This window comes from Pristis pectinata, chromosome 5 (assembly GCF_009764475.1).
Source record: "Pristis pectinata isolate sPriPec2 chromosome 5, sPriPec2.1.pri, whole genome shotgun sequence".
NCBI lineage: Eukaryota > Metazoa > Chordata > Chondrichthyes > Rhinopristiformes > Pristidae > Pristis > Pristis pectinata.
In genome coordinates, this window is record NC_067409.1 from 71,257,048 (window position 1) to 71,270,808 (window position 13,761).

Sequence of the window (13,761 nt, forward strand, 5' to 3'; positions counted from 1 at the left end):
AAGTTGGATGAGGATAGGGATCTCACTACAGGGAAGGTCACAGGGGAGGGCTGAGGAGTTACAATGGTGACATTCAAAAAGGTGGGCCTGGGGTTTGGAAGAATAAGAGGTGATCGTATTCACCATTCTGAGGGATCGAGAGTGTCGACGCTGGGATACCGTTTCCCCAGCTTTGGTGGTGGAACGAGCAGGTCCAGTCACTGCAACGAGTTGGCTTGTTCTCTGGATAAGGGGGTTGCCCATATAGGACTGCAATGAGGAATCCTGGAGGGCTGTGGATATACTGGGTATACTCAAGGCCAAGGTCAATAGGTTTTGGTCCTCCAAGGGAATTAAATGGGGATCAGGTGGGAAATTCAGGCCAAAGAGACTGAGTTGGTGCCACTAGCAGTGAACAATAGGCGGATGGAGCTACAGAGACTAGATTCCTGGCCTGAAGTGAGGACATTAGAATCAATGAGTTATACAGCACAGAAACAGGCCCTTCAGCCCAGCTCGTCCATGCCGACCAAGCGGCCTTCCTGAGCTGGTCCCATTTGCCTGCGTTTGGCCCACATCCCTTTACACCTTTACTATCCATGTACCTGTCCAAATGTCATTTAAATGACTCATGGATGTCTGTTGTGGAAGGAAATCTGTTGCCTTTCCCTCCCCTATATGTGACTTCTGGCCCATAGGATCCTCAAACAGCCCAGCAATGCACAAACAGAGATAACACCTCTCAGACTGCAGCAGTTCCAGGAGGCAGCTCACTACCACCTTCTCAAGGGCAATGAGGGATGGCACCATCCCGTAAAGGAATGTTTGAAAAGAGAATCGACCCTGAAAATCACACGCCTAAGGTGCTCCCTACTTGTCACTTCAGCTGTGGTGTCATTATCTGCAGTACTGCGTCTGGAAACATCTGTTTCCCTCTGACCACTGTGCACAGGTAACCACGGAAATGGGCCTGTGGTCAGCAGAGCCCATGGCCTCGGGCTGTCCGTCAGCTCCCCAACTCACGGAATTCAGGCACTTGCACAAAACCAAAACTCCACACACCCCCGCCCCCAACCCACCCCCGGAGGGAAAGCAGCAGCAGAGGCAGAGGGGAAATGGTGTCCTGTGTGTGCACTTGTGCAAGCTGTGTCACTGTTGATTTTGCAAGCGGCATTGTCTCAATTCCTGCATTTGTTACAGCTTCCTCTGTGAATGTTGCTATTTTATTCAGTACAGTAAATCTCTGACCACAGAGCCACTTCTGGGAATAACAACAGAACTGCCCTGAGGGAGTTGGATAAAGAGTAGAGCAGAGCAGGTACTCCCCACCAGAGGGGCAAGAGTTTTGGGTAAAGAGTCCTGCACATGCTCATAACTGTTGGTGAGTCAACAGTAGCTTTCCCTATGTTAACCTGACTCTTAAAGTGAGGTAGAGAAATAACCATGAGTGCAAAATGTTAACAGGATGTGTGCAAGCTGTGGTTCAGTTGGTAACACTTTCACCTTTGAGACCGAAAGTTGTGGGTTCTGTCACAACTTAAGCTCAAAATTTAGGCTGATTTGCCACTGCAGTGCAGAGGGAGTGCTGCAGTGTCAGACGTTCCAATGAAACCATAACCCACTTACGCTAGAGTTAAAAACATCCACTGAACTTTCTCTACATCATGGTCTGGTATGGCAATTCAAAGCGCAGGAACGCAAGAAACTGCAGAGAGTAGTGGACTCTGTCCAATATGTCACGGGCACATCCCTCCCAACCATCGGTAGTATCTACAGAAGATGTTGTTTCAAGAAGGCAGTATCCATCATCAAAGATCCCCATCATCCTGGGCCATGCCATCTTCTCGCAGCTACAATGGGGCAGGAGGTACAGAAGCCTGAAGTCCCACACCACCAGGTTCAGGAACAGCTATGTCCCTTCAACCATTCAGTTCTTGAACCAACCTGCACAATCCTAATCACTTCCTCAGTATAGCAACACTATGACCACTGTGCACTAAAATTGACTTTTTTTTTGTTCTAATTGTGTTCTTTCTTGCAAAATTATGTATAATTTACATTTATCTTGTGAATGTTGTGTATCTGATGCTATGTGTCTGTGATACTGCTGCAAGTAAGTTTACATTGCACCTGTGCATACATGTACTTGTGCATATCACAATAAACTCAAATTTGACTACATTCACAATACAGTGACTCCTGACTAAAGCCCAAGTGTTTGTCAGTTTATATGACACTATTAGTTAAATGGCATTATTGCAAATGACACTAAAATAGGTGGTATCGTTGACAGTGAAGAAGGTTATCAAAAATTACAGAAGAATCTTGATCAGCTGAGTAAGTGGGCCGAGGAATGCCGAATGAAGTTTAATTCGGATAAGTGCGAGGTGCTACATTTGGGAAAGTCAAATCCAGGTAGGACTTTCACAGTGAACAGTTGGGCCCTGGGGAGTGTTGTAGAACAGAGGGACCTTGGAGTTCAGGTACATGGTTCCATGAAAATGGAGTCACAGGTGGACAGGGCAGTGAAGGCGGCTTTCGGCATGCTGGCCTTCATCAGTCAGGGCACTGAGTATAAAGTTGGGAAGGTTACGTTCCAGTTGTACAAGACGTTGGTGAGGCTGGATTTGGAATATTGTGTTCAGTTTTGGTCACCCTGCTATAGGAAAGATGTTACTAAACTGGAAAGAAAACAGAAGATATACAAGGGTGTTTCCAGGATGTGAGGGACTGAGTTATAGGGAGAGGTTGAACAGGCTAGGACTTCTGTCAAGCAGCATCTGAGGGGAAAGGCCTGCGTCTCAGATTGAAACTCCGCATCAGGACTGAGAGTGGAGACGGGAGCTGGCCAGTGTAAAGAACAGAGTGGAGTGATAAGACAGGGGGCAGAGAGGATGAGTGGAATGAAGGGGGAGGGGTGGATGGTGGACAGATCGAGCCAGGTAGGGGAGGGGTAGAGTTGGGAGACATGATAGATAGGAGCAGACAAATTATACATGATAGATGGAGGAAGACAGAGCAAGTTTGGGTGGTGGAGAAGGGGGAAGAGGGTGGAGGGGAAGCAACTGTGAAGGTTGGAGAAAGCTGCCTAAGGGAGATAAGCAGGAACACAAAGCTACCAATGCTGGACTCTGGTAAGTAAAGGAAGGTGACAATGGGGACACAAGAGACTGCAGATGCTGGAAGCTGGATCCAGATGAAGAGTCTCAACCCGAAATGTTCGCTGTCCATTTCCCTCCATAGATGCTGACTGAAGGTGGTACAGGGGGGGAGAGGAGAGCCGGTGGGTGAAATGTGTGGGTAGTGGTAGATGGGACCAGGAGGGGCAGGGGGACAAAAATGGGTGCTGAGCTGTCTGTGTGCTTTCGCTATCCTGACCCATAAACGAGAAACGCCTTGGGCTTGATAATTAAATTCCGATGGAACAGCCACCTTCCTGTCTCACCCACACAGATCCTGCTGCACCCTCACAGATCCTGCTGTACCCTCGCAGCCCCACTGCAACCTTGCTACACCCTTGCAGCCCCACCACACCTTTGCAGACCCTGCTGCAACCCTGTCCTACCCTTATAGTTCCACTGCACCATTGCAGCTCTGCCAGACCCTTACAGCCCTGCCGCACCCTCGCAGATCCTGCTGCACCCTTGCAGCCCCAATGCAACCTTGGCACACCCTTACAGCCCCACCACATCTTTGCAGACCCCGCTGCAACCCTGTCCCACCCTTACAGTCCTGCTGCACCTCTGCAGCCCCTCTGCATCCTTGCAGACCCTCCCTCAGCCCTGCAGCCCACCACAAGATCAGCTCTGCTGCCTTTTGAAGGTGACTCAGAGAGTGGCAATTCCAGATCAGAACCCTGCTCCCATGTGATGATATCAATTCCCCCACCTGCTGTTTACTGTTCCCCACCCCCCTATCCATACCTTGTGTTTATGTACTTGTCATTTAACCTCCCCTTCCTTTCAGTCCATCACATACTTTCCCTTCTCTCCCTCCCCACCAGCCCTCTCCTCCCGTACTTGCTTCAATTTCGGACTGTCCCAGTTCTGGAGAACGGCCTTTGACCCAAAACATTGACTCGGTTTCTCTCTCCACAGACACTGCCTGACCTGCTGGCTCTCTCTAGCACCACATATTGTTCTTTCAGTTTCCCAGCACCTGGTACAAGGGGAGCACCCAGCTCTGTTAGTGGGAAACATCGCCACTGAGGTGACGAACTTTAGACAAACATCAAACTTGACTGAAATAAAAAGCCTGGTTAGAGTCATGGAGCCCTTCAGCCCAACCAGTCCATGCCAACCACGGTGCCCAACCAGCTAGTCCCAATTTCCTGTGTTTGGCCCATATCCTTCCAAGCCCTGCCCCGCCATGTAACTATCTAAATGCTTCTTAAATGATACTACTTTACCTGAATTTTCAGACTTTCAGGTGGTCAGACTTTCCTGAACAGTACACCCTAGAACTGTGCGTAGCTGGGAGATGATTCAGTAAAGGAGGGCCACTCTGCCCATCACTACAGGTTCTATCAATAAGACATCCACCTCCCCCAGATTCCTGCCATTTTGCTCCATGTATTTGTCCAGTTTGAGAGCTCCCTGCCAGAGAGCACACCTTGACCACAGGACATCGCCCCTCCCCCCAGCACCACTCACCTGTGCATGTTACCATTGGTGGTGAAGGCTTGCTGGCAGATCGAGCAGGTGTAGGGCCGCTCCCCAGAATGGACCAGCATGTGCCGGTCCAGTGAACTGGCCGAGCTCAGGGACTTGCCGCAGATGCTGCAGGAATGGTTGTTCCCTCCGCTGTCTGTGTTGTGCTGCAAAGACATGTGCTCCAATTAAACATAGGGAAGGCAGACCAGGGGTAGGGTCATCACAGAGACCCTGGTGGGGGCACGGGATAGGTACCAGGCTATCAGCCTCCCAACACCATCCCCAATTTGAAAGTCACACCACTGACAGAGAGTTATACAGCACGGATACAAGCCCTTTGGCCCAACTCGTCCATGTTGACCACGGTTCCCAAGCTAGTCCCATTTGCCCGTGTTTGGCCCATATCCCTCCAAACCTTTCCCATCAATGTACCTGTCCAAATGTATTTTTAAAACTTTTTATTGTACCTGCCTCAACTACTTCCTCTGGCAGCTCATTCTAAATACGAACCACCCTCTGCGTGAAGAAGTTGGCCCTCAGGTCTCTTTTAAATCTTTCACCTTAAACCTATGCACTCTAGTTTTTAGTTCCCCTTACCTGGGAAAAAGACTGTGTACATTCAGTCCATCTATGCCCCTCATGATTTTATACACCTTTATATAGTCACCCCTCAGTCTCCAACATTCCAAGGAATAAAGCCCTAGCCTGCCCAACCTCTCCCTATAACGCAGGCCCTCAGGTCCTGGCAGCATCCTTGTAAATCTTCTCTGTGCTCTTTCCAGTTTAATGATGTCCTGCATTTGCCTTTTGATAGTGGCTGGGTCACATCAGCACTGTGCCCTCAGAAAGCAGGCCTCTGGCCTTTGTATTAACTTGGAAAAACCTTTCAGCAAAAATTAGTGGCGCCGAAGAGGCTTTTAGATAGACACATTAATATCCAAGGAATGGAGGGATATGGATCATGTACAGGCAGAAGAGATTTAATTTGGCATCATGTTTGGTGCAGACATCGTGGGCTAAAGGGCCTGTTCCTGTGCTGTACTGTTCTACGTTCTAACCAAGGGAATTGCTGTAGACTCATTGTAACTGTGGGGTGTCTGCTAAAGGACGGAGTGTATCACACTCACTCAGACACCACTGTCTGGTTTAAGTTAGTAGCTCTGGGCACCAATGTCAAGTTAGTGTAGAAAGGGAAGGAGGCCTGGGTAAAAGAACTTTGGTGAAAGCATCAAAAGACAATGCAATGAATGGAAATGTCTCACCTAGCAACTTTTTTTTATTTTAAAAGAAAATGTTTGTAAACGTTAGTGGCACTTGGAAAAAGTTACATAGGAGAACAGCAGAACCATTTATCTCAGTTCCAAAGCTCTGCTTCGTCCCTCTGCACCCATATTTTGTGCAAGATTGCTTAGTGTGCTGCTGCCTGCAATGAGTAACTTCCCAACTTTACTTTCTAAGAACATGAAATTTGGGCTTCTGAGGATGTAAGTTACAAGAGAAAAGATGCTTCTGAAAGCCAGAGATGCGAATTGTGGGAATCTCATGGGCTTGTGTACATGCAGGACCCAATGGACTGAGCTATAGGGAGAGGTTGGACAGGCTAGGACTTCTTTCCTTGGAGCAAAGGAGACTGAGGGGTGATCTTATAGACATGTATAAGATCTTGAGGGTCATAGATAGGGCGAATGCACACAGTCTTTTTCGCAGGAATCAAGAACTACAGGGTATTGATTTAAGGTGAAAGGGGAAAGATTTAATAGGAACTTGAGGGGCAACTTTTCTTTCATACAAAGGGTGGTACGTATGTATGTGAAATTAGCTGCCAGCAGAAATGGTACAATAACTGCATTTAAAAGACAGTTGGACAGGTACATGGATAGGTTAGGAGGTTATGGGCCAAAGGCTGGCAAATGAGACTAACTTGGATGGACGTCTTGGTCGGCATGGACCAGTTGGGCTGAAGGGCCTGTGTCTGTGCTGTACAATTTTATTTCTATTCTGACTGCACTGACGGGAATTGGTATGGCAAAGTTGACAGCAAAAAGTGGGAGGCCCACTGTGTCCCTGTATAAAAACTGTCCATACATCCACTTTCACACCCTGTGAATCAATAGGACTGAAAAGTGATTGGAGTGGTCCTGTAATGAAAAGCCAACTTATGATTTTAAAATTCTGCCACTTGATCATCCTTGAACCTGCTTGCTCCACTGGTGGTTGCCATACCTCCAGCTACAAGCTCCAGAAAGCCCTTCATCTCTTCACCCACTCTCTTCCTTAAATCTGCCACTTCAAACAATCTTTTGGTCACCTCCCCCAATGTGTGACTCAGCATCAGAGGTAGTTTGATTGTTGCCCTATGAAATGTCCTGGAATTTTACCACATTAAAGGTGCAAGAATGGGAGTTGTTTTTGTATGGAGCCACAGACTGAAGACAAGGTGTAAAGCTCAAGGGCACAACACCAATAATCACTGAACCCCAGACACAACACTGGGGACCAGACAACACATTGGGTGAACCAGCTCTTTCAAGGAGCAGTCCAGTTAGTCCCACTCTCTCACTCCTCCAAATTCCTCCCCTTGGGAACATGGGCGGGTCATTCTATCAGTTTGGTGTTTTAATCTCAGTAAAGCATCTTGCTTTCAGTGTTGTGTAAACATCAACTGAAGTTTCTGAGATACAAGGCAGGTAGGGTGCTAAAAAGAAATGTTTCCACTGGTTGGGGAGTCTAAAACCAGGGAGAAGAGTCTCAATATTGGTCTTTCCCAAGGGAAGTTCTGGAGCACTTCACCACAGAGAGGGTGGGAGACATTTGGAATCATTTCAGCAAAAAGACAATCGAGAATAGTTCATGTGATATTTATATACCCAACACTGATGGTTCTCATGCACTGTAAGATTATAGATTATGGTGTTAGGCCACAGATGAAATGAATGGGAGAAGAGTCCGAGAGTTGAAGGGCTGCCTCTACTGTTCCCTTGGCATGAACAACACCAACCACGTTTATTACACTGTGAAACATGAGGGCAAGATGGTTGTTACTTGCACTGTCACAATAAGAGTTTACTGTGGATAGATGAGGAATCCTCTGTGCAAGCTTTCACGGTCTGGTTGCATACTAACAAGGGATTTAGTACAACACTAGGCACTGCATGTAGACCACATCAAACCTGCAAAGGTGACTAGCAACTGGGCAAAAGGCCAAAGGGCCTGGGGACGCAAAGGGTGAAAGGTCAGAGCGTACCTGTCGAATGTGCATAGTTAACTGGTGCTGGGTCCCGCAGCTCTTCCCACATAATGGGCAGACGAAGGCAGACTTCTCTTCTTTGGTTTCCTGTAGGATGACAAAATAGAGAAACGCGTCAGGAGAAGTGGAGGTGGTGGGGGGGGGGGGGGGGGGGGTGGTGGTGGTGTGGGTGGTTGGGTGGGTGGCAGTACGAACAGAGCAGAGGGAGAGTGAGGGTCCTGGTCACACATAGTGTGCTCCACATTCTTAGCTGCTCCCCCAAAGCAGCTCAGACTCCTGTAATGGTGCCTCATGGAGCTCTTGGTTTGGAGGACAGCTCCTAAGACAAAGAACTTCCAAAGGGTGGCCCTCTCCTGTCAACACTGCTCTCACCACAAGCAAGGGGATCTCTTTCTTTCAAAAAAAGTCCTGAATAACGACAAGAAAAAGATAAATATTGGGCCTTAGCAGTTAGGTGCTGACAATGTGCTGGATAGACCCATGATAAACCCATCTCTGGCTTTACCAGAGCAGGTAAAGGCTTTTTCAAATGGAGTGCATCCCACTTAGATATAAACAACATCCAATGGCACAGGTGGTGCCCTTTTTGCCCACCTTCACCAGCCTGATCCAATTATATCCACTCCTCCCATCTTTTCCAACAGCATGGAAAAATTGGCCTTTCCGATATTTATCCAGTTGCCACAAACAATCTGCTGGAGGAACTCAGTGAGTCGAGCAGCATCTGTGGGCGGGAAAGGAATTGTCAACGTTTCAGATTGAGATCCTGCATCAGGACTGACGTAGGGCCTTGATCTGAAACACCGACAATTCCTTTCCCCCCACAGCTGCTGCTCGACCCGCCGAGTTCCTCCAGCAGATTGTGTGTTGCTCCAGATTCCAGCATCTGCAGTCTCGTGTCTCTCTTTATCCATATGCCTATTGTTAGCTGCTGATGAAGCTATTTCCAACATTCTATCAAGGGGTAAATTCCAGATCGTAAAAGCAACACAGAAGGCCAATCAGTCCATCGAGTCTGTACTGGCTTTTTGAAAGAGCCTTCCATAGCATTTTGGTGCCACATGAAGGGGATCTGTGGTAATTGGCTTCTATGTAACTGAGCCTGCATGTAAATACCCAAACCCTTTTATCTCCATGATTAACTCCAGCCTTGAGCTTGCTAGTTTCAACCAATGGAAAATGGAAAGTTATCCCTAAAAGCTGAGCAGAAAAAGAATTTATTCTTTATTTCCTGATGAAACCCAATATTGGCTACCATGCAGAATTTACATTTTCTCTCACCCAATTACATGTCTTTCTTCTACCCCCCCCCCCCCCCCCCACTTTTCCCTCCTTACCTTTGAACCATCCCCTGGTGGATCTGCTCTCTCTCCTCTCCAGCACCTGCCTATCACAGTCTCTTACCTGCATCTCCCTTTCACCACCCTGTGCCCACCCTGGCCCCTCCCCCCTCCCCCCCCACTTTTGTCCACCTATCACTGCTCTGCTCTTCCCTCCTATATTATTGGGCTTCCCCTTATCCTATCTTCAGTCCTGAAGAAGGGTCTTGACCTGAAACGTTGACCGCCTGCTTTTCTCCACGGATGCTGCCTGGTCTGCTGAGTTCCTCCAGCATCATTGTGCTTTTCATCTAGATTCCAGCATCTGCAGTCCTTTGTTTCTTTCAATCGTTTTGCTTTAGAACTGCCTCATGAGACTTCTGCAATGTTCATACAGATCCACAACCAGCCTGGTCTGCCCGTGGACATGCTGGTCGGAGGTGTAACAGTAGCACAGGAGCCTGAGGAGCAATAGCATGGCCGGAAACGGGGTAAAAGGTATTTGATCACATCGTAGTAAGTGAAGATTTTGTCGAAGATATGGGACAGCCTGAACTAATCTGTCAGTATTACTGATTTTGATTTAGTTGCACTTCAGAGGGACCAGAATTTAATGCATCTCTTCATAGAATCATTATAGGATGATGCCATTCCACCCATCAAGTCTGTGCTGGCTTCTACCGGAGCAACCCCTTCAGTCCCATTCCCCTGCCCTTTCTCCGTGACCCTGTTAATCACTTTCAGTCAAGTTCCCATCCAAATCCCCTCTGAAGGCATTGTCTGATCCGGAGACCTCCCACCCCACCAGCAGCACCTTCCTGCTCTGAGTGAAAGCTCTTCCTCATATTCTCTACTGACCCTTTGCCAAAATATTAAACCTGCTCCACCTAGTCCTTGAACCATCTGTTAACAGGAAAAACATCCTCTATCTCCCCTCTCTACACCTGTCACGATCACATGCACCCCTCTCAAATCTCCCCTCCCTTCTCTGGCCCCGTTCTCCATCCTAACCTTACAGCTGAAATGGGCCAAGTCACATTTCTTTTAAACAACCAAATACACCCACTTTTACAGAATACTTCACACACACGGCCCACCAAACTGAACCAGAACTAAAAACCAAAAGGTCCCAGCACTACGAGAGGCATGCAAACATCAGGCATCATTGTCTTTTCATGCCTTCACTAACATCGTCTTTGGATTACAGCAGCCAGAATGGTTCACAGTCTGACACCAGTGGTCTCCACAACACCAACTTTCATTAACACCACAAAGTCCTCAACATAACCTAAATTGTTCTTAGAAAACCCTAATATGGAGTTTGCTATTTGCATTGTCTCGAGTGTGTAGGTGAGGGTAGAATTTGGGGTGTGGGGATGGGGCAGAGTTGAGGGGAATGTGGGGAGAATAAAATGGGATTAGTGTAGGATTACTATGGTGGTCAGCACAGACTTGGTGGGCCAAAGGGCCTGTTTCTGTGTTGTATGACTCTAACCTTGCCTCTGCACAGAGTTACAGGAGAACAATGGAACACAAACCATGGTGGACATTTTAAAAACAAATTATGCTTTTATTAAATAAAATACTTCAAGTGGCATTTTTGATCATCCACAATGGAAATGGGCTCCCAGGGCAGTGTGAAAAGCAATGGCAAGGCTCCTCCCAGCCTGAGGTCCGACCCATCTCCAGGGCTGCTGACTCCCTACCTGGTGGAGATCGTGACTTTGGTTCTGGTCAGCTGAGCCTTGCCTTGCTGTGTGCACTGGGACACACCATAACTTCACCACTGTCAGTATACACCTCTGTCGGGCAGCAGATGTGACAATGCCTGCAGCGTCTAAATGAGACTACTTGTTTGATCATGGCATGTCGTAGAGTTGTACAGCACAGAAACAGGCCCTTCGTCCCACCACGTCTATGCCAACCATCATGCCTATCTAAACCAATCCCACTTGCCTGCATTAATTCCACATCCTCCATGTCCTGCTCATTCAAGCACCTGTCCAGATGCCTCTTTAATGTTGTTACTGTTCCTGCCTCCACCACCTCCTCTGGCAGCTCATTGCAGACAGCGACTACTCTAAAAAATTTATCCCTCAGATCTCCTTTGAACCTCCTCCTCTCACCTTAAAGCTATGCCTTCTAGTTTTCGACACCCCTACAATGGGAAACAGACACTGGCTACCTACCTTATCCATGACCCTCATAATTTTATATACCTCTCTCTTGTCAACTCTCGGCCTCCTTTGCTTGAGGGAAAAACAGAGCCAGCCTGTCCAATCTCTCCTGATAACTCAAGCCCTTTAATCCACACTTCTGATTCTAGTGTATGGATGTACAGCTCACGTTGTACATCCTGCCCATCCCTTTTAAATGGGGATATACTGTGAAAAAAAAATCGCTCCTGCAAAGATTACCAAAACCTGCATTTGATGACATGTTAGTGCAGGGCCGAGGGAAGGCTGCATGGTTGGATGTACCAGCCTTTGGATGGGAGAAGTAAATGAACCCCTGGCATTCTTCTGGACAAGGAACTTCTCCTGTTTCCTGCCCAGAATTCACGGGTGGAAGGGGTAATATCACACTCTGTGTGGGATCTTCCTGTATTGAACCAGCTGCTGGACTTCCCACATTACTGCTGGGGTCAGAAGGCACTGCATTGCTTGTGAAGTGTTCTGTGGCATTCTGGCATTGTGAAAAGCACCGCAGAACTTCTAAACATGTGCCTTTCCATTTAACAATTCAGCCTTTTTACAACATATCCCCGTTCTCTGCCCCTCCCTCCCTCCCTTTCCCTGCATCATCCGTTCTCCCACCATCCTTGCCCCGCCTCTCGCTGTTTAACCTTGGACCAAAGATCTGAAGTTACTGCGCTAAACTCCCTGGCCTGGCGAATATTGACTCTGCAGTTTATCATTAACCAGGGGTAATGCTGCCTCCCATACCAGTACACAGCACATAGCACAGGGCAGGTCAACCAAACAAATGCAAGGGCTGTGTTCTGGGCTGCAGGGGAAAGTGCAAATGTTTACCGTGCACACAGCTGCTCCTGGTGGTCTGCAGCTCCTCAGTCCAGCACAGCCAGCCAGCGTTACAGTTTTAAAAATAAACCAAAAGCTTGCACAAAATAAAGCACTGGGTGTGTAACGTGTTCTCCACAACCCCCCACAAGAATTCTGCATTTTTAAGCAGGTGAGGCTCTCATTGCAGGGCGCATCACATGAAAGGCAGTGCAACTACCTCCACAGTGTTGGCAGCCAAGGCTTTTACAGCCCTTTGCTCAATTCCCACCTCCCCCCAACCCCCACCCGCCCATTTCAGAGGCTCCAACCCTCGCACAGTTTACACTGCACTGTCTTAATGTACCGCATACAAACCCATCCCAACGTCTGCCTCTCCCACTGTGTATCCCACTCTCCCTCTGCGGATGTGCTGGGGACCGGCTCCTTGCTCGCTCCTTCCCCGCTCTTCCCCAGTGTACCTGGCCACGGAGCACTGCCAGGGTTGGGGAGAGGGGGTAGATGTCAGCTCATCCTCGGTGGCCTTCCCCTGCCAGACCCTGGAGATCAGCCCTCTGCCATAACCCCTGCCTCTCCCAGCATTACAGCTGCTGCTCACTGGGAGGGCAGCATGCTCGGGGCTGCTACACTCCCTCTCAGAGAGTCATAGGGTTATCCAGCATGGAAACGGGCCATTCAGCCCAACTCGTCCATGTTGACTACTCCCAAGTGCTGGATCATGGCTGGTCCTAGCGTGGGACCTGAGCCTCCAAACCCCTGGTGCTGCCCAGGACCTCAGCTGAAGGGAAGGAAACTGCGTCCATGGTGGGTAAGTGCCCAGGAAGAAGTGGAGCAGCTTGTAGAATCACTGTCCCACTGTGCCAATGACTTGGGTTCAATCTTGACCTTGGGTGCTGTCTGTGCGGAGTTCGCAGGTTCTCCCTGTGACCGCATGGGTTTCCATTGGATGCTCCAGTTTCCTCCCTCATCCCAGAGACGTGTGGGTTGGTTAAGTTAATTGGCCGCTGTAAATTGTCCCAGTGTGTAGGTGAGTGGTAGAATGTGAGGAGAGTTGATGGGAGTGTGGGGAGAATAAAATAATTAGTGTAAATGGGTGGTTGATGGTCAGCATGGACTCGGTGGGCTGAAAGGTCTGTTACCCTACTGCATCTTTCTGTCACTCTATGAAGGAGGGTGTGAGGATCACGGAGGGGCCTCTGGTCAGTTGTCTACCTGCTTGATTTTCCGCGTAGAGGCAGCGACCTTCGAGGGGCTCTTGTCACTTGGAGGCTTGCCCACCTCCGCACTCAGGTTTCCCACACTCATTACCGTTGACATCATGGACTTCACCGAGGACAAGTCATCGCCTTCCGGATTGCTTTGCAAAACTCCCGCTCCCCCCTCCGCGGGCACAATCACCTCCGGCTCGTCATCTGTGGAGGACAGCACACACTTAGTGGAAGTACATCGGTTGATCATTTCACAGAGGGCATCAAACGGGCTCCAATAGAGGTGCTTACCCAGATGGCGCAGTGGGGCACACTGACACACCAAGGCATGGGCAT

At 48.7% G+C, this 13,761-nt stretch overlaps 1 protein-coding gene across 3 annotated transcripts in view; it reads right to left on the minus strand.

The window, feature by feature from the left end:
• Positions 1-13,761, minus strand: part of rreb1a (ras responsive element binding protein 1a) — a 184,076-nt gene that overhangs the window by 64,745 nt on the left and 105,570 nt on the right. For 2 of the 3 annotated variants that reach the window (XM_052015651.1, XM_052015653.1), the window contains exons 4-6: positions 13,430-13,629; positions 7,876-7,965; positions 4,632-4,795 (exon numbers count right to left, since the gene is read on the minus strand). In XM_052015651.1, coding sequence (XP_051871611.1) covers positions 4,632-4,795; positions 7,876-7,965; positions 13,430-13,629 — 454 coding nt within the window. The remainder of the gene's footprint in view (positions 1-4,631; positions 4,796-7,875; positions 7,966-13,429; positions 13,630-13,761) is intronic. The other variant, XM_052015652.1, reaches the window with a different exon arrangement.